Source organism: Calypte anna, chromosome 2 (genome assembly GCF_003957555.1).
Source record: "Calypte anna isolate BGI_N300 chromosome 2, bCalAnn1_v1.p, whole genome shotgun sequence".
NCBI classification, from domain to species: domain Eukaryota; kingdom Metazoa; phylum Chordata; class Aves; order Apodiformes; family Trochilidae; genus Calypte; species Calypte anna.
The window spans coordinates 29260236-29282050 of NC_044245.1; the positions used below are offsets into that span (position 1 = coordinate 29260236).

General features: G+C 39.1%; 1 protein-coding gene across 1 annotated transcript in view; it reads right to left on the reverse strand.

Annotated features, from left to right (window-relative positions):
* The window catches only part of AGMO (alkylglycerol monooxygenase), a 187936-nt gene extending 171964 nt beyond the window's left edge, over positions 1 to 15972 (reverse strand). Inside the window, exons 1-2 of the mRNA XM_008494279.2 lie at positions 15801 to 15972; positions 10081 to 10211 (exon numbers count right to left, since the gene is read on the reverse strand). Coding sequence (XP_008492501.1) covers positions 10081 to 10211; positions 15801 to 15929 — 260 coding nt within the window. The 5' untranslated portion in view covers positions 15930 to 15972. The remainder of the gene's footprint in view (positions 1 to 10080; positions 10212 to 15800) is intronic.
* Between the last annotated feature and the right edge of the window lie 5843 nt (positions 15973 to 21815).

The window sequence follows — 21815 nt, forward strand, 5'->3', positions numbered from 1 at the left end:
ATACATTTTTTTATATATGTAATTTGCTGTACAAGTCAGAATTTGCTTATTCTTTCATTCGTGCTTGAATCACAACTCTACAGAACATAACACTAGCTGATTACAGTAATTAATTTAGAGTAATCCATCATATCACTATGCAATGCTGGAGAAAGAAGAGTTGCTTAGCTAAGTACTTTTAAAAAATTTACAGTGTGATAGATAGGAAAGTCCAGAGCTTGCATTCAGTTACAATTCTGAAAGGTCACTTGGAGTTTTAAAGGTTTATATTGCTCCTTTTTTCTCCTTCAAGTTCCATTGTCACTTCTTGAAAATACTGAAGACAACTAAAAAAACCCTTTTCCTCATTTAAATGTTAGTTTTTAACCATAAATATGACAGAAGTAGATAGGTAAGACTTTTGTCAACCAGTGAAATCCTCTGAAATCCTCTGAAATAAGGAGTAATAAGTCCTAGAAAAGACAGATTATATAGAAAATCTTAATATATATATTTCATAGATTTTCCCTCTTAGATTTTGAACTTTTTGTCTAAAACTTTCTTATTATGTGCGAAGTATGCACTTAGGCAACTGTTTTGATTTTGAGAGAGGGTTCTCATCTCCTAGTGTCTGCAGTTCATACATACTTTGCTCAAAGGTGGTAACATTTGTTTTAATAAACAGTCTCCCCACTTGCCTTCCACTGGGACAGATTAGCACTTCCTCTAATTAAAAAAGTCCAAGAAGGAACTTCTGGGAGATGAACTCTCCATGTGGACATGAAGATCTACTTATGGTAGATCCCTATGGGATAATGAAGGAGGGAAAAGGTGGAGGAAATTCAATTGGAAGAAAAGGCGGCTGCCTTTTTGCAAAGAAAACAAGGTCCTGTTTTGCTTCCTCTGGCTCAAAAATCAACCTTGGAGCGTGAAACCAAAGTTTTAGGAAACCTCTTCCATGGTGCCGAGGACGGTCACCAGAAGGGAAAAGGGTCAGAGACAGTAGCTGCTGCCTCTCTTCTGAGCACAGAGGAAGATCCATGCACAAAAGTGAAGACTGCAAGGAAACTGCCCAGGCTCTTACCACTGCTGCAGTCATCACCTTGCATCACACTGGGAACCGACCTGGGGCCCCTGAGCTAAGAACACAATGGTACAGCTGGACTTAAAAAAGCTTGGCTCCCAAGGGCTTTAACAGACTTGCATCCTTGGAGGTCAGACACAGAGGGAAACATGTTAAAGACACCCTGGTCACAAGGTTATATTATCATTAAAAATACTGCGTTATTACTAATACAGTTTCCCTAGGTTAAATAAATTCCATTTTCCCAGCCTGATTCAAACTATGGGAATGTAAAGCTTCAAAATGTTGAACAAAGGAAGTTTTTCCTCAACAATTTGAAATTATTCAGACCATATATATAGCAGCAGGATACATGAATAATTAAATGCTCTGTAAGCCTTTGTTCCAGAGTGGAAAGTAGAAGGATTTCCATTTCCAAAGATACTCATGGAGCTTTCATTTCCAGATGAAAAACTGGCTCCAGTCACAATTGAAATAAACATTTTGATAACATGATTTCATTAAAGAGGAGAAAGGGGGAGAAGGTAGAGGAGCCTTGAGAAAAGGCCCATTTGCAAAACAAAGCAAACCTCCTGCAACTGAAATCCCCTTTTATTTCCTGTACAGGTGCCAGCTCTTGAACAGACACCCAATTTATTTCCTTGTCAGCTGACTTATTAGGGTTGACACAAATCGAGCTGAAATATGCCTGACACACTGCAGTCAAGGCTTTTTTCACGCTTTAGCACAAAGCCAAACTTTCCACAACGTGGAGGGGAAGGGAGAGGGAGCTGTGGGAGTTCTTTTCCCTGTTTTCTATCATCAAGATGAATATGATCCTCTCCCATTCTTAATATGCAAAACCAGTCATGAAATAACCCAAGGCTAAAAAATAATTCACCAAAATGATACAGCTGGGAAATGATTATCAGGCTCTGGAAAGCCCTTGATTACAGGAAATAGCACCTACATTTTGAGAAAATGTTCCCACCAGACACAAAAACTGAATCAAAGCCTCTCCTCTTCCTCAGTATGGCTTTCTTCTCTGGCATTTTAGTCTAAATAATGAAAATCCCCAGTTTTCCTCAAGGAGGAAAGAAATTACCAAATGCAAGATGAAGTAAAGTAGAGGTGAGTACAGTATTGTTACTACCTGCGCTATGCTCAGTACTGCCTAATGGTTTTTTCTGACAAGAGCTGGGGCCTTTTCTTCACCACACTGATTCCTGTTGCACTCAACTTTTTATTCTTGAGTTTAAGACACTGGTATTAAATTACAGTAGTGGGTGGAATAAAACATGAAACAATAGGTTTGGGAAGGGGAAGAATAAAAATCAATATAACACTTTTTTATTTTTAAGTCCAAGTCCTGTCTATATAATTCACTTGTTGTTTGACTTTGCTCATTCTTACAAAAATAAGCAATGAATTAAAAATTCAACTCAAATATTTTCATGAGATCTCCCACTGTCTTTACTGATATAATCTATGGTAGTAACACATTCTTTCTAAAGTTTATTGCCAGGTCTTGTAGTTAATCTGATTACATGCGACCTTTAAAGGATTACAAATCCTAGTTTTATAAAACTCAGTTCAGTGGAACTGCTGGTCATGTAGCTTCTTCCTCTATGAGAATGGAAGTTATATTTCCTCAGAGATATTTAGATATTTATACCTGCCCAACACACTGGGCAGCAAATTCTGCTCTAGTAAATTCAGGACACACAATACTGTGAGATTCTAGAACCTTGTCTGTTGTGAGGCAATGGCTCTGGCTTTTTCAATATTTTTATAAGTAGCACCATATAAACATAATACATAAACATAATAGTACCTTTTCCCAAGAGAGGATCTGATTTTGATCTCTCCTATTCAGTTGTTCCACTGAAGTCAGCAAATGTACATTACAATTTAAGTTAGATTAGAAACAAGCCTACATGAAGAGATACTTTCCCCTGTTTTCCTAGCTTCTATGTGTTGACCCAGGAAACTAGGTTGGCCAGCTCTGATAATGTTACCCCTGTGCTCCATCTAGTGGAATCCTGATTCAAGCTTAATACATCTTCCGGCAGAAACGTGCTTCAGGCAGAAGGGTACTTTACATGGAAGCAGTTTCTTAAGTTTTCCAAAATGCACACAAGCTGACACAATTCATCATGATGAAAAAATACAGTTACATGGAATAAAAACCTAACCAACATTTAATGAGTTTGAGAAATCGGTATATTTTGTGAGCTACAGAGACTACTGATCTTGATTTAGAACATATTTTTAATAAGGGTAAACTCAGTTCACAGTTTGTACTTCCAGGGAGGAGCACAAGTATATGTGAGAACAAGCATTGACAGCTTGTCTTTGTTTCTAAAGCCAGGGCTTGTGAAAAGCCAGGCTCTGAGATTCACAAGCAGGAACAGGCAATCACCAAGCCATTTTCTGGCCCCACTGTATAGAAAAATGTGATGATGCAGTAGACAAATATGCATTCTGCCAACAGCTGTGTCAGTGTAACAGATTACAAACTAAAAGAGTAACTGGCTCCCTGACAAGCTTGTGTGAAATACAGCAACCTCTAGAACGTTAGGGTAGGTAAGAACTACCAATAGTTTTACACAGTCTGGGAACATCCTGACTCCCTCCCAAATCCTTATTTTATATGTAATATAACTTATATGTAATTTAATTAGGAACTATAGAGCTTTTAGTTCTTAGTCATCACCAAGAAGTAGTACTCCATGCTCACCAGGCTGTTTAGAGCTGCTCATTGGTAATCCTAAGGTCTGCAAGCAGCTCTGCCCAAATGGGTGCTCTCCAGCCTGCTTCAAACAAAATGAGCTCGGTTAACAAAATTCTACTGTTTAAATCACCAAACATAATACTGCCAGTATGCCTAGGAAGGGCTCCCCACTGAGAGATGTGTAGATAGTAACAAGGGACTGGGCTGATTCTGATAAGCACCTAAGGCAGGAAGCCACTGTCATTTTTAGCGGATACAGCTGGAGTTGGATTTGCCAAAGGCCATAGAATAATTTACATCCAATTTATAAAACTGTGTTAAACATATACAGTGACAAGACAGTAACTCTGTCTGTACACATTACTCTAATGTGTACTGATTTAATTCCATTCCATTCATCAATGACAAACCACATCAAAAGAACCTAATTAGACCAAGCAAAGATTGTTCATGCAGACGGTCCCTGCCAGGAACTTAACTAAACTGATTTAGTTTTGCCTGCTGAAAAATATTACCAGCTCCTACTGCACAGGACTACCCCCTTATTGGAACTGTTTATCCTACTTTGACTGCTTTACCTACAGAAAGATTAGTAAGTGATTTCAAAACCTATTCTTCCAACAGAGCTATGAGGGTTGTGACCTTTGGCAAAATGTGGGAACAATTAGCAATGTATATGGGACAGTTCAGCCCTGGAGGGTGCTCTTACAGAATATAAAACTACCTAGTGCTACTGGGAGGAAGAGAAGACGTGAGTAGATTCTGTCTCATCAGGGTTGTTCCCTGTTAAAATCCTATTTTTTAGAAACATCTATGGTCAATTAATGCCTTAAATTGTCATACCTGGTTGCTCTGGCACAGTCATGACTGCGGGTTCTGTAGGGCCTGTGCCAATATAGCTCCTGCCTGCCACATTCCCACTCACTTGCCTGTCTCTCTGCCTTAAGCAAATACATTATTGCTCCCATAGTAAACTGAAATACTTGCACAGAGGATCAGATGAACACTTGAACCAACATGAGAGAAAGGGAGGACTGTACTACATGAGTACAGGAAGGATGGAAGCGCAGTAGCCAGAAGCCAGGTTGGTTTAGGGGTATGGCACTGTAGCATTACTTGCCGTTTATCCAGGTTAAGTGATCACCATTCCAGTTTAGCCCCATCTGCTCATCACTGCCCTAAGTACAGTTGTTACCAGCCCTCAGACTTGCCAGCATAATTGCATGCATTGCTGCTCCCTGACCTGGCTCTGTCAAAATAAATGCAGCTGAGCTTAAGCACCTCTTTTATAGTTCTTGGGGGGCTTTTGTTTCTGCTTTTAGCTGGATCACTTTGTCAGGACCAGGTTAGGGAACAATTAAATGTGCAGTTATGTTGGCAGATCTGAGGGAGCAGCTGGATCAGAAGCAACACATCTGACCATGCTCTAAATAAACATCTGTCCATAGCCTTAGTCAAACAGATGTGGAGAAAAAAAAATGTACCTAATAAGTCCTAAACTGAAAATATAATTTATGACAAACTGGATGTATCAAATATTCATTGAAGAGATGCGATCACTGATTTATGAGATTATAATTTTCTATAGCCATCCATGAAGCATCTAGTAAATAATTAAGGAAACCAAGACATACTTTAAATGGATAAGTCTATGTAGGCAAGTATTTTGTGTTCTGTCAGGATACTGCCAGCTTTACAGTGTTGTGAACTTGCACCAACTTGACCCAAGCGTGTCCTAATCAGCTATGCATATTGCTGCTATTAGGAACTGAAAATTTCTGGTTTCAGACTGTAATTTTACAGGTTTTAAAGCGGGTAACACAATAATGTTATAACAGAACTATTTCTTTTCCTGCAAACATGAACGCTTTTTTCCCCAAGCCCATTTCTTGTGCTACCATGAGATTTTGAACAGCCACATCAAGAACTGTTGCAGGTTAACATGATGCTGGGGTGCTAAGACTTCCTTCCTGGGCTACTTCGCCACAGGTCAACACAAATACTGATGCTGGAAAAAGCAGAGAAAAGGTCCAGAGGTAGGTATAAGCAACCAGAAGTACAAGTCACTGAAAGGTGCTTCATTGAGCAGCAATTCTGATCGAAAATGTACAGAAAACAGCCTCTTCAATCTAACTGCTGGAAAAAGATTATTTACAATCCAGATGATGCACAGAATTGTTAATACACTGGTCTAAAGCAGAAACAGGATTTTTACCCCTTTGATTCAATCATTGCTGATGTGCAGATATCTTAAGATGCATAATAGCATGAACTAATTAAAAAGCATTTTCTTATTCTTTTATGATGCTTACCACACTTAAGAGAACTCCAGTGTCCTCTGTTCCAAAACCAAAGTAAATAATGTATATTAATTATAATGTGCCTCTTAGAAGCAGATTTCATTCCAGGAGACTTCATTCACTAACAGACTGACAAAACTCTGTTAGACATATATTTAAACACTCACACACTGTATGACTGTGTTGCAGAGTTGGAGACTAAAAATTGGCAATTGAGCATGACCATAAAGAACGGAGACTTTCCCAACCAGCTTGAAAGTGTACCTACCTCAGTTATCCCCCAAACACTTTTTGATTTGATTTATGTTCTGCTGCTTTAAAAGAAGAAATGGGCCAATATGAAATAATGCACATACTTGTATAGTGAATATTTATACCCAAAATAAACTTTCTCTTGGGAGAATATTTTTAAAGCAACATTTCAAGTCTCCTGGCAATGGTTAGTTAGAGTAGTTATTTATTTATTTAGAATAAAAGTTCTCAGAAAATTTTTAACCACCAACATTTAGGATGCTGGGAGTAACTTAGTAACTCAAGTTTCTCCCTTTCCCCAAATTATTTCTCATTGCATAAAACATTTAGTATTCATACATGCAGAGGAATGCACAGTATGTATTGAGGCAGAGAAAATTGTATTTAAGAAATGTATGGGCTATTTTACAAGAGACGATATGTACACACAAAGCAAGTCAACATACTATATGCTGTTGAGTCTAATAAGCCTAAAAAAAACCCCACATTGCCTCCTCTAATTACACCTTTTCTTTCACACCTACATTTTTAATATTTGGCATAAGAATATCAACAATTTATGATTTGCATTTTCTCCAACAATGAAGTAAGAAACAGTGAATAAATACTGTTTTCCCTCAAGGTACACAGTATTTCTGTTATACAGGCTGTGAAATGGAAAAACATACTCAGAGGCTGAATATGGTCTGTGACTCCTAATTTTTTCATTAAATGTAAAGACTTCTTTGCAACGATGCATCTGAAGCTTCATTCCAATAGACTGGAGCCACCATTTTAGTTCAACCACAGATTTTTTTAAGGAAGTGGCAAACCATTGCTGCTAGTTGAGAAAATGAAAATTAGTCCCTGGGAGAGGATACAATCAATGGTGTGTTAATCTAACCTTCAGCTGTTAATGATTTGCACTACTATTTCCCCTGATGCTGTGGGTTCTGCTGAAATATTGTTTTAGCAGTTTCTGTCAAGTTTCCCTACCTTTTTTTCTGCCTGAAAGGGAGAATGCCTGAAGTGAATGTCTTAGCAACAGACTTTGCATGTGCTTTTTCTTTTTTTCTTGGTTGGTTGGTTTTGTTTGTTTGGTTTTTGTTTTCCTGACCCAGTTCCTGCACACCATGGAAGCAGAAGACAGAAGGGCAAGCTATTCTGGTTTTTAAGTTCAAGCCTTTTCAGCCAGTCTGTTGTTCACAACTCCTCTTACTTACAGAAGAGGAGTGACACTAAGCAGTCACTATTCTAATTCTGACATTAGCATGCAATTAAATAATTTACAAACCCTGTGGTTTTGCTTGTTTTTTTTTTTCCACATTCCATCACAAAATTAAAAGATTTACAGAACTCTCCTTTGGAAAGAGCTGCTGACAAGGGTCCTGTGATTCCAAACACAAGACCTGCACAAGCAACCTGGAAGAGACTTCTTCTGCTGGTGTAGCAGTTACTAAGTGTACCAAACCTCCAGCTTTGCCTGATCCTGCAAAGTCTGTGTCCTCAAGGATCATTTGGTTCATTCAGTTGAAATGACCTTGCAGAATAATTCCTATCTGAAATAAAACTGCATAGTCCAAATTCTGCAGCAAACTACTGAGTGCCAAAATAATAAAGTACTCAGCACCTTTCAGAGCTGTGTTCCACACACGCAACACTGGTTTTCTTAGTAAGCATTTCTTCCAGGAATAAGTGTATCTGAGGCATTTTAGTATTCTTTAAAGAAAGCCCAAAGGCCTCAACAAAACCATTCAGACTTAGTTTATGTGTATCTCAATCCCCTTGTTTAACTTGAATATTTCAGATGAAAAAATTAAGTACTTCACATGCTAAACCAATGAAGTGCTTGACTGTCTAGAAAATCTGGGGTAAGTTGAAAAAGCAATATTTGAACTATTTCAGTATTAGCTGCATGCAAACTAGAGTAAGTCTTCATAAGGGTTGTGTGTTGGTGCACCTAAGTCTAATATATTCACAAAAATTTAATTTATTACAGCTTAAAATATAATGGAAAATTGTCTCTTTCTCCTTCAAGATCATGCTCACATGTCATACTAAAAGCAACAAAATAGTTCTAATACAGGTTGTATACTAGCTGCAAAAATAGTGTCACAAAACTGACAAATAACTAGATTTTATGTTTGAATACATTACTTTATGCTTTAATATTTCTCATGCCAAAGCTCAAACCTCTTATTTGCAGATATAAGAAGAGTTTATGAGACTCTAAGTGACATTATTTATCTACTACACTCCTTAAAAGACTCCATCCATGATATTTACTAGTGGTAACTAAAGTAATCCATTACAACTTGTCTTAAAAGACACAGAGATAGACCATGTCAAAACTTGCATTGATTAGGAAGTGTTTAAAAAAATTAAAAAATAATCAAGCAAATTTAAAATGCTCAATACACTACAAGGCAGATGATTTACACACTTCAGAAAATGGATGCTACATGCCAGAAGGAATGTTTTGTTTTGGTGGTCTTTATTTTATCAAGAACCTGGATTAAAACAGAAGATTTCTAGTAAAATTCGCAATGACAAAAGTCAAGGAGCTTTGAGTAACAAAGACAATATTTAATGGATTCAAACTATTTCAGGATGACCAAATATACAATCCATGTATTTCTATGTGGCCAAACATGTGAACATACTATGAATGAGGAATGTAAACCACAGAACCTACAAAAATATTTGGAGATGAAGGATGGCTCAGAGGACCTGGGATATATAAAGGGAGGAACAACAAGTAGAAATAGAGAACAAATGACTTCATTATTTGGCACTGATGTAATAATTTCTGAAATATGAATTGCACTTGAGACATCAACACTAAGAAGGCTGAAAAACTGCAGAGGATACAGAAAGAGGACAGTGGGAATAACTGAAAGACTTGAAAATACACCATATAGTAAAATTCAAATAATAGAAGCTTTTCTTCATGTAATGAATATATTATATGCAATTTGATGGCAATCTGTAAATTCATACATTGGGAATAGAAATGTAATTCCATTCTAACAGAAAAGATGAAATAAAATCTATCATCTGGAAGCTGATGCAAAGGCAGATCTAAACCATGATATTCATATGAAGCAACCAGAGCTCCTGAGAAACAGAGCAATTTATATAAAGAATTTTTCAGATTCCCTGTTTCCAGATATTCAGTAATCAACAGTGGCTGTTTCCTTAAAACACAACTCTGTTCACCACAAACTGATTCAGGTAAATCTTATGCCCCTGATGTTGGAGACCAGATCAGCCTATCATGTTTGCAACAATTCTCTCAGGCAATAAAACCTTTGAGACATCCACTTAGGTCCAACACAAGATTATGGCCAAGTTCAAAGAACTTCGGATCACATGCATATCTACAGTTCTATCAATCTGGGTATACAGACACAATTTTATTTTTAAAAGCTAATGAAAGTAACAGGCATGCTTTGGTTTGTCAATTTTGTTTTGTTTGCAATATACAGTCTAACATCAGATATGGTCAAGTCAGCTGAAAATATGCAACGAGATCCAAGATCAAACTTAGATGAATATAATTGAAGCTGGAAAATACCCTCCAAGTATCATATTTAGCCTTACAGATTAGAAAGACATTTACAATCTTTATGCAACTCCATTTTAGCACAGCAAGATCCGGCTGCCTTGTCTAATCACTTTGGATTAGCAATAGACACTTCAGTATATAACTCTTCTTTCTTCTTAGTGATTAAGAAACAACCTTATGCTAATATAGCACCACGTATACTTACTCTGGCAGTCGAGAGAGGATGCCTAAGGAAAGAGAACTTATGCCATCATTGATGCGACCTGAGAGCTTCCGCTTCTGAACCCAGCTGACAGCGAACTCCAGTGCGATAAAAGCAATGAAGAATGGAATACTCTGAAAAAGTTTGAAGGAAAGAAGTCACAACATAAATAGATTTAGATCCACCTTTCCCCACAGCAGTTCATGCAGCCAGATACTTTGAGCTGGTTGACAGCTTACGAACTACCGTGGTGATAAAGCACCACATGAACCTCAGAAATAAGAACAACCATTTAATACACAACACCAGCAAAAATCCAGTATGCTAACCTCCTCCTCTAAACAAAACACAAAAGTCTTTCCAAAGTCATATTTTTCATATTCAGGGAAATCAGTCAGAGCAAAAATGTCTGCATTTACAAGGTAAAACAGAAGGTAAACAGAATCTGACTTCAGTTTGATATTTAAGTGGTTTTCAGATGCATTCAGCCACTGAATTTTGAATCAAACAATATTACCTAAAAGACAAAGTAAAGTGAGATTTTTTTCTCCTTGACACTTCTCTTTCCATTCTTTTTGCTGCAGATTGCAACAACTCTTATGTATGTGTTTTGATCAGAGAAATTATTGACCAGGCAGCCCATTCCACCTTGGGCCATAAAACATGTTCACTTTCCAGACCAAGTACCTTTTTCAGACATAGATCAACTCAAAAAAAGAAAAAAAAAAGGCACAAATGGTAAGATATTTTTCGTTTCTTAACAAAAGTATAATGATAAGGAAGACTGAAGCTTCTCACTGACAATGCTGTTTCAGCATAAGATTCAATCCACATTGCCCACTTTGCATCCCAGATCAACAGGCAGCTTGAAGATACACAACAGCAGCACCCAGCAGAGAAAAATCTGGGAGTTACTAGTGGTAGGAATGGTGTCATTATTGCACCAACACCAACATTTCATCAGTAGAGAAAGATTATTACAGCTGTTCTCAAATTGAAAAAAATGGATTAAGTAACATCAGTTCTTAGAGTATATGCTTTTTTAAATTGACACTGGAGTCCTGGCAGCCCTTGAACATCATGGATTAAAGGAATGATGAGGCAGTGGCAGCATATCAGCCACTGCCACCAAAACCTAGAAGTCCTATGGCATAGAAAAAAAAAAAAAAAAAAAAAAAGCTACTTTATTGGTGTCAGATCTCTGTGCACTTGTCTCTCTCACTCTGTAGAAAACTTAGGTGACTTTGGAGACATTCGAACAACTTTTCCTCAGGTGTATTAAGGCATCAAATTCCTACTACATTTTGCAGGACAACAAAAATGTAAGAGCAGTGAGACTTCCTGCACCGTTATGGGAGGCATCCTGCTGGCAAACTTGCCCTCTTAATCTTCTGCTGCCCCCTTCTAGTGACCTGCAAACATACACAGAGTCACAGACTGAATCCCTCCAAACTGCTGCTGTAGAAGGGAGGCTGCTCCTGCCTAAAGAGCATTTTAATGGAAGAAGCATGTTGCCTCTGCAAATTCATTTTGAAGGGTGTTCATTTTTGTTGCCAAGTGAGATATGATCCGGGAATTCCTACCAGGCTGGGACACTAAAAAGACTAAGATGGATATAGACCAGATTGCTCAGTCGAAGAAGAATGGGATGATTCAAACCATGCAAGCAGCAAGAGATTTATAGCATCTAGGAAATGTGAAAGTTCATAAACTTCAGCAGCTCAGGTTAAGGTTACAATAACAGATGAACAGAGATTAATATCAACATGGCACTTTTTAAATTTGCTGACTAACTTGCTTTTTAAAAACACTTTATGTATCTGTTTGGGGTACTCCCTAACTGATGATATCAAAAACTGTGAAAGCAAAGGAAGATCCATGGATAAAGCCAGATCTACAACAGACTACAGGTAGAACAGCAAACTCAGTGGGCTTACAGCAGAAAAAGTGGGATGCTTTATTCATGAAATGAAAACACTAAACGGAAAATATACAATGCCTGTATTCTATGTGGTGATTCACTTTACCCAGCAGACCTCTGAAACTGTTAAAATAATTGACTCTGTAATAATATGCTTTAACAGAACTTCTTTCCCTTTGACTTTCCCTGAAATATTTTCTTCCCACTGTGAAGCTGTGAGACAGCCAAGCATTTGACAGTACTTTTTGACTCACAAACAGGGAGTGTCATAGTGAGGAGGATAGAGAAACATTCAGACAACTTTAACCTCCTGCCTGTCAGGAGCTTGTGAAAGGAAGCACACCTCTTAGTATCCAAGAAATTAATACCTCTCTACCAAACACCCACATTAAGCTTTGTCCAAAGCAGATCAAAAGAATCAAGTATGTCAAGACTATTATGTATTACTTCTGTGATCTTAACACCTTGCAGCTATTGTCCTGGAATAAGATCATACCATGTTGGATGCCATACGAAGGGAAGGAAAAGGGAAGGACTCCCTGTCCCAAACAGGCTACAATCCAAGGATGAGATGGAAGGCAGAAGGATAATGCAAATAATTCAGGAAAAAAAAGGAGACAGACAGTAAGAAATACAATAGTCTCCCTAGCTTAACAATGACATTGTTTAAAAAGGAATACAATTAAAATGACAACAAAGTCATTATAAAGAACCTGTGGAGGATAAATAGCTCCGCAAAAGTTCAAGAGTTGCCCCCACAAACAAAATGCCTCAAAGAAATAGCATCACAGGTCAGAGACAGAGCCTGCATCCTTGAGATATCTTCTGGTCTATAAATGCTTTACCCACTCTCTGTTACTAGTTTCTTTCTCTTCACCCATCATCAGAAATATTTCATAAAAAAATTTATTTGTTTGTTATTTACTTGGTTAGCTGATCCACAATTTGAAAGTCTTACTCTGAGCACTGAGTAGGAGGGGTTGCCTTATAAGTAACAAATTCTTACAGAATGCAAAGGATTTTTAAAACTAGTTTCTTCTTTATACAATTGCAAAAAATACTTTATGTTGAAACTCAGCATAAATTCATGGTTTTATTGAAAGTAATGAAACAGTTTCTCTTTTCTTCAAGTCTCAGATCTCAACTTTCATGTTAACTAAATATGAAGGTTCTGTGCATCATTATCTAGAAGCAAAGCCTAAAATGTGAATTGAGTGTAAATGTGACCTTAATCTTTAGGGCCTCAAAAGCAGATAGTAAATAGAAAAGAAAACCAATGATTATTACATTTAAAGCTTTAATTTTGGGGCTCTCAGTATGCTATCTTCATGAGTCTGACTAATGAAGGTCTTTACTTAGCACAAGTGGTAATTTCAGAATGTAGCAAGGAGCAAAGTTGTTGATGAAAACTATACAAGCAAAAAGAAGCACTCCATTGGCCTTCCTGTAGAATATAAGAAGATAAAATAATAAAATAAAATAAAATAAAATAAAATAAAATAAAATAAAATAAAATACAGAGTGCGGAGCATAATCTTAAATCCATAGATTTAAATCCATAGAAAGAGGATGTTCATGAAAGAACAGCGGAAGCATCAGCATACATTGTAAGAGTTCGGATGTCCTGCCCTGGAGAAAAACTGACTTATGCTTTCTCTTCTCTTTCTAGAAATCATGGAAAATCAAAGGTTTCAAATTCTTCATGAGAAAGGCTCACTTAAAAATAAGTTCTACGGTTATGGTCCAAGATTTGGATACCTTTTTCCCAGAGTTTTGGAAACTAGTTGGAAGGGTTCTTTTTCCCTGGGCACTGCTACAGAGCTTTGTTACTAGTCACTGGTAGCCGAGCAGCCAATGCTTTTAACAGGACTAATTTCTTGAACAGATGGAAGTTTGCTTTCCTAAAATTCGAGGTCCTAACTGAGGACAATGAGCCTGACCTTATTCCTCAGAACTACTAACTCCAGCAGTGCATGATCACTGCAGCCCTGGCTGCCTCCAATCTTGACAACTGGCTCACTTGCGTTGGTCACCAGCAGGTCCAGTAACACATCCCATCTGGTAGGGCTGCCTATTACATGGCTTAAGAAGTCACCCTCAATGCATTCCAGGAGTTTCCTGGATTGCCTACAGTTCAGATAGTTATGCCACTAAAAGACTTTCATACACCTACTTAACTGAGCATCGGAAGACCTGTTCTGGCAACATTCACTGAGGGTGGCACAGTCCTCATACAGCTAACCCAAAAGAGTAATGATAGGAAAATACAACCTAGTGTAGTTGTTTTGCAAGGTACATATTCCCTTAAAAACTTAACCCAGCAGTGCTCTACAACTGCAGAAGCCTGAAGGTGCTTTTATAATGCAAAGAAGTATTAGGAATCCTCCCACAAACTTTTACAACTGTGTGTGCTATAAGAGAAATTCCAGGTTAGGACAAGGTCTGAGCTGAGTATTGCTCAAGTTTGCAAGAGAGAAGAAAGCCCAAGGATGTAAAGGAACACTGCTGGCATCTGTCAGAAATGTGAGAACAATAAAAGGGATTGAGATAGGCAATAGATAGAACTGGAGGGAGAGATCAGCTGACTAGGCAAAACTGTCAAGCTCTATCAGCCTTCCTCATGACACTGCATCTTAGTTGCAAAACACATCTGAGGCAAGCAGTCCACTGACCACAGACTGGCTTTGCAGCAGCTGTCTCCTTACCCTATCCAAGAGGGCACTGCCTCCTGGTAACAGCCACCAGCCAGGGGCTGCTGCATCCTCCCATTCCCAGAAAGCTGCTGATGGGGCTGCTCTGCTCTGCGTGGCCCACAATACCCCCACTGCAGCCCAACAGGACCTCCTGCACAGCAGTCCAGGGTTTACCTGGCAGAGGAGCTGCTCAGAGCTAACAGGGTCTCTGCACAAAGCCAGGATCTTCAATGAAGCTGGACTGAATTTACTCTGACAAGGGGAAAATAGCATTTATCTGCTTTCTCCATGAAAAGCTCGCATCTGTTCCAGGTTCAGCAGGAGCTGGGCACCAACATATGTGCAATAGGTGTGGCAGAAGGGATCAAAGGTACCTTCATGGAGGTGGATAAGATAGCAGGGCAGGAGAGAAGATGAGGGAGGGATATACTGCTGTCTGCCGACAAGGGAGTTCTCACCCCTGACCTCTGTACTCTGGCTTTGGAGCTTTAGGAGACGGCACCATCCCAACACAAATATTTGTTCTCATTCTCTTAAACAATCTTTATTTTTGCTTTTAAAGCAATTTTTTTTTTTTTTTTTTTGACTGAGCTTTTAGCACTTGCTTTAAAGGCACAAAGAAACCTGGCTTTTTTTACAAGCCACAGCGTCATGTTTTCTGATCTGCTCAGTTCAGTTTGCTATCATTAACATCCAGCAGCACTGACCAGGTTAGCATCAACCCGCAGATGTTTCATGTGCTCCCCTGGAAAACTTTTGCTTCTGGTATCAGGGAGAAAGCATCTGAGCCCTCATTTAAAAAACAAACAAAATACCAAAACCAACCAAACAAACAAAAAAAACCCACCTAACAACACCATTACAGTGGAGGTCACGGCTACACAGGCGGGTTACAGAGAGCCCGGAGTGGCAGCAGAGGGAGAAGGGACACAGTATTTAATCTTAATTTAGGTGCCCTCTCGCAGATACATTTCCTTGGGCCGCCTCTCTGTTTTGAAGACAAAAAATAAAGGCAGGAGGCAGCTGCGCGCAGGGTGGGCGGTGGGGAGGGCGAAGGATGCTGCCATGGGGAGGGGATGGGAAGAGAGAGGAAGGGAGGGGGCTCTCACCTTCTCCACGTAATCGGGCACCTCCTCCACAGTGCGGAAGGAGCTTTCGCCGGGCGGCAGCACGTAAAAGAGAGCGCGGAGCTGCTGCCCTGGCGCGGTCTCCTTTGGGCCGCCCGCCTGGCTACCCATGGCCCAGTCCAGGCCTCGCTGCCCGTGTCCCGGCCCCGCTCCGCGCCGCTGCCGCAGGTGCACTGAGAGCCGGGATCCGCCGCCCGCCCTCCGCTCCGCTCCTGCTGCCGGGCCCTGCGTGACCACGGACTTTAACTCGGACCCGCGGCCTCGTTTGCCCTGGGCGCTGGGGGGGCTTGAATGCTGCTCTGGGACAAGCCTGTAATTTTTCTTTCATCCATTTTTTTGGAGGTTTTCGGTGGTTTTGTGTGTGTGTGTGTGTGTGTGTGTGTGATGCTCATTGCCCAGTCCTGGGAGTCAAGAGACACCCCAAAAGGTTCAGCCCTTGAATTCAATCCACCCACTGCAGGTTTCAGTTCCCTTCTCACCCTGAAAAAAAAAAACAAAAACACAAAAAGCAGGCATCAGGCTATCCTTTTTCCCTTTTAAACAGCTTTACACACACACACACACACACGCACACACACACACAAAAGTAGTGCTTGGGTTCTGACATAAATAAAATGCAGAATTTTATAAAATTTAAATGTTAAGGGTTTTGAGAAACAAGATGAGGTGTCCTTGTTGGCTCCATTGGCCAGCTTTCTGGGTCAGTTTTGCACTTCTTCCATTAAAAGTTGGTTTATTTTTTACTTTTCAGAAGGGCTTTCCATGGCTTGACTCTATAGCTCCGATTAACTGGTCTATGCTGAAGGTACCCTTTAGAAGCCATCTATAATGCTTTTGTTTACAAAGGGTAGAAGCTAGGGAACTAAAAAGTGAAAAAATATATCCTAGATCCTTGTAGAAAATGACTTAGATTAGGGAATAAGGACTGATTTTGTACATTAAGGCCTTTAGTCTGAAGCTGAAGAGCATTCATTTCCCTGTCAAATCGTTGTCAGTCACACTCAGTATGTGTGTTCTTAGTACAAATAATAAGATTTGTGTTAAAGTAGATTAGCCAGAAATAAAATAACACAACAACCCCTTCATCTCAAATGTTCAGTTCCACCCTCAATCTTTGCAGAAGAAATGGGTTGTAAATCCTGCTGTAAGGATTTTGCCACACATTGAATCCTGCCAGTCATTAAAAAAAAGCTTTCTACTTTGACTGTACTCTTAGTTTTGGAAAGGAACTACAACAGGTAATTTCAGCTGAAGTTTATGTTGACTGAAAGAAACATATGTAGAAATTGACAATAAAACAATTGAAGTAATGGACATTTGTGATGTTTGTATTGAATATGTTGTCATTTAAATAGCTGAGGGGTTAGATTTAAACGGTATTCTGCAGATTGAATAAGGTAACAGCATCGTAGTCCATGAATGTCAGAAAACTACTGGAAGTACCAAGAAAATGTTTTACTTTACAAAGTACTTTACTTTACTATACAAAGCAGAAGTACTTTAAAATGGTGTTAATGGTGAAATACATTTTGGGGCAGTCTCTTAATACGTATAGTTTTACTGCAAGTAAAAATTTGTAATCCTATTAAAATCCATTAAAATTACATCTTGATGTTCTTACCTTCAGTGTTTTATGGTCATTTGATGTTCTAGAAGGCTGGTTATTAGCTTCTCTAATCTGAATTCATCTAAATAAAAATTCCAGATTTACTCAAAATCACACACATCAACAGCATTTTGACTACATCTTTACTAGGGGTAGTGACACATAGTAGAAAATGTTTGCTTTTCCCTTTATATTAGCCCAGGTATTTCTATATTTCTGTCACATTCATGTTCTTGAACTCACCCTAACAATCACAGCTGGCCACCCTAAGCCCTTCATTGCCCTGCTGCTGGTGTTTATCTTACTTCACTATCAGCTTGTAGAGTTAACATGACCAAAACATAATAAAAAAAAATTACCCATGAACAGTGCCTGGGGTCCAGTCTGGGGTGAGAAGAGCAATTAGCAGGGCAATGGAGGCCATGGGTGCTCAAGGTCAGATGCAGTTGAGATACCATGGAACCACTACCTCCTATTACACCATTCTTGGAAAGAAGAGAATCCATCAGCTTTTTTCAAACTCTACACTTTCAAAAAAATTGTTATTTTGGACCATTTTTTTCAGCATCAATTATCACCTAAGTATCACTGCACTCAAATTCTTGTTCTCAAAACCAAAGGAAAGAATTTAGATTTGATGATGCCTCACAGGGGAAGCAGACACCTTGTGTTTTCCAGCTTCTGTGTCCAAGGAAAAATAGATGATAGTGCTACTATAGCTATACCTCCAGTGAGGAGAAAAACAAGTTTCAATCCTGTCTGAAGCATCTGTGAGTTTTAGACTGGCTTCAGTAATCAAGCCATACAAATATATCTGCTGTTGTCTAGTTAAGCCTTGAAGCTTAATATATACAGTTTATAGTGTTTGCTCTTTGCTAAGAAAATAATAGAAAATAAAGCATCCACAAAAGTTGCTTTTGTGGAAAATGTAACCCTCTACCAGACAATGCTCCCTCCATTGGCTGACCTTGCAGAATCTTTTTTCCAAGACTCAATTTTTTTAATTATTGGTATTTTTTTTAGAGTTAAATAACCTATTTATTTTCTTTTTGCAACAAAAAAAGAGAAAGGTAAATATTTCCCATCCTATGCTGCCATCAGATATTCAGAGGGATGTTCTGTCTGGAGACTGGGATTCTGCTGTTGACTAGTGGATCGTTCCAGTAACTAAGGCAACAAAAGCCTCTGTTCTACTTAGAGGAAATTGGGGAGCTGGCCTGACATGATCTGTAGGTGGATCGTATTTTGTTTTCTCTAAAGAACTCCATCCCACCCACTTCATGAGCAGAGAACGCCCAGGCGCTTCCTGTTTGGGTCTCTCTGAGCACTAAATAATAAACCCATAAAGGGAATTAGGGCAGGTTGAAATTGGGATGGATGATATAGTCTGTCTTGGCAATCATTCACAGCAAACTGAATTATATCCAGAACAGAGCTGGGTTTAGTGTGCACTATTTGCATACCAGTATGTTTGAATTAAAGAACACTTTAAATTATTACATTATGATGAGCAGATACCAGAATTTTTTTGCATCACTGCTCCAGGTATTCAACACCTATATTCAAGCTTCACAATGGATGTCATTAGGGCAGCAGTAGATGCATCAATGTGGTTATAAAACTGGTATTACAAAATATTTCAAACATTGTCTTTGCCAGAGATAAATCCTACATCACACAGTACTTTAAAAAAATATCAAAATGTATTTTTTATAATATATAATCTATATGTATTGATACACAACTCTTCATAACAGCATAATACTGACTACAGAAACCTGAAGTCAGGGATGTTCTGCATACTAATCAACTTCATGCCATGCACTTAACCACTTCCTGCTAGCTTAACATTTCTTCTGTACAGGATTGCTAACCACAGAACTGTGCTTATATCAGATCAAACTTTTTTAATTCAGTAAGACTTGTTAGGAAAATCAATTCATTCAAGTGTTGAAAAGATGTCCAGAAAAAATAATACACTCCTCATGAAGTCAGGGAAACTTACTGTGATAAATGAACATAATAGGCTTCAAACTTTATCCTCCAAGTTTCTTTGTTATTACTATCTAATACTGATCCTAGAGAAGGTTGGATTTATTTTTTTTTTTAACACAATAATATGTCTGACATTTTTCTCCTTTCTCTTATGGATAAAATAATCACATTTTTAAATTATTATTCCTAAAATTCCCTGTCTTCCTTCCTCTGTCCCCTAGTGTATTAACCATAGGAATCATTTGCATCTTAGATTCTGGTCCCCGAGCTGGCTGAGTCACATCCTGACTTTCTGATGCCAAATGTGTAAACAGCAATGCTCTCTCCCACCTTACTCCAATCAGGATTCCTCCACCATTCACCTTGCTATGGTACAGACTGACAGGAGTCCTCCTCACAAACTCATAAGAAGAAATTAAGGAAGAAAAGGAGTAGTTTTAAATGTTTATATTGCTCTCATGAGTTAAGTGGCTTATGAGAATGTACAGGCAGCGCAAGACCGTATGGCTGCAAACCAGAGACAGGAGAATGAGGTGGAAACAGGACTTTGTTAGCAAGTTATCAGATCAACTGAGAGGCTAAATCACCTCCTGTGCATTTGCCAAAAATATGGCTTCAGCAGGCTACCATATGCCACCATGCAACTACATCCAAACAGTGGGTGCTTCCTTTACATCAGCTCTTCAGTAATTACCTTTTTCAAAGTTTTCTTTTTTTTTCTTTTTTTTCCCCCTCTGTTAGGATGGAAGCTTGTTCCTTTATTTGCCTATTTACATAATTGTATGTTATATACTGCATTTTATGGCTCGACAGGAAAGGACCCTGGTACTCCATGTTCTAGCTGCCTCGTAAGGATGGGGTCACAGGGCATTTTCTGGAAGGACAAGATGGAGCTCTCCATGGAATCTACAAGGAACTGTTGGAATCTAATAGTCCCAGAGGTGTAGCAGGCAGAAGAGGTAGCATGAGATGAGGAGGCAGTGGCCTGGTCAGAAAGAGGAAAACAGTGGCTGTAGGAGGGAGTATCTCCTGGAGACAAGAGTTTTGCAAAAGTTGCTGCAACTCAGGAAATCAGCTGGAATTGCAAGGTCTGAAGGTAGTGCCAACTCTATTAGGACACAGTGAGCAGCACGGAACTTGCCACTTATGCTCTGTATTTTTATTAGTCCTCAAATCAGCAAAAACCCTCAGTTTTCTGTATTTCAAAACCTCCTTTGGTTTCTATTCTAAGAGAGCAATGCTAGAGACAGAAAAGCCTTTTGTGTTGTTGCTCTGCTCACTGTGAGAAAGACTGGCAAGGAGGTTTGTTCTGAAGATTTAACTGATTTCGGGGAGTCAAGCAGAAAACTCTCTAAGATGTTTTCATGTTACCCTTCTTGAACAGTGTTGTAATGGCAAGAAGCCACCAAGAGAGCCTAAGCAGTGGTTTCAGCCCTCACATCCATCCAGCAGCACATTGTTCACTCTCCCTGCTTTCCTTGTGCAAGCACTGGTGAGTCATTGGACACTGATACATTTTGACACGCTGCATCAGCAGAAAATAGCCCAAAAAACCAAGTGGCTTGAGTTGTCCTGGGCTGAAGTCAAGACATTCACAACAGAAAGGGTGATCAGGAAGACGTAGTGGTCTAGGTTCTACCCTGCTGAGGAAAGACTGAGAATTTCAGAGCATCAAACTTATCACAGAATCTTATGCCTCAGCTCTGCAGAAAGATTTGTCAGTATATAGGCATGTGGTCTGACAAAATAATTGCTCATCCTCTGCATGCTTCATTGCCTGTGCTGTTCAGCTGTCCATGGGTGGGCTCCTAGGCTACCCCATCCACTGGGTGTTCTGCTACCAATCTGCTCAAGAGGTAAAGTCTTAATTAGGTCAGTTTTGGCACTTCCTCAAGTTGGCTTCTTGGGCTGCTTATCTCTGCCCAACCTGCAATAGCTCCAAGAAGCTTCTCTTAAGCTATGAGCAGCCCCACACCATCCAGTTTGCACATGCCCAGTACTGATTCAGACAGCTCAGCTGCTAATAAGTCAGGAATCAGTCATTAGGGTACTCAGGGAAACTGAAGAACAAGGCAGAAACTTTTAAAGGTTATTATTGCATTTTTTTTCAGTGTTTTCAGCTCTTCAAGTACTTTAACCTTTTGTTCCTACTGAGGAAAAATGTGTTTTGCTTTTTTTGGTGGGAGAAGGGATGGGATGGGAGTTACTGGAAAAATAAATTCCATCTTCAAGACAGGCCTATCAAGTAACTTTAGAAGAGTAGCTTGCCACCTGTTGTGAGTGTTTCCAAATTTTATTTGGCATGCTCTGATGTGCAATTTATTGCACTTTTACTTCTGAAAATCTTATTTTAATTTATTAGGAACACCAAAGTTTAAGTGGCTGCATGCTCTAAC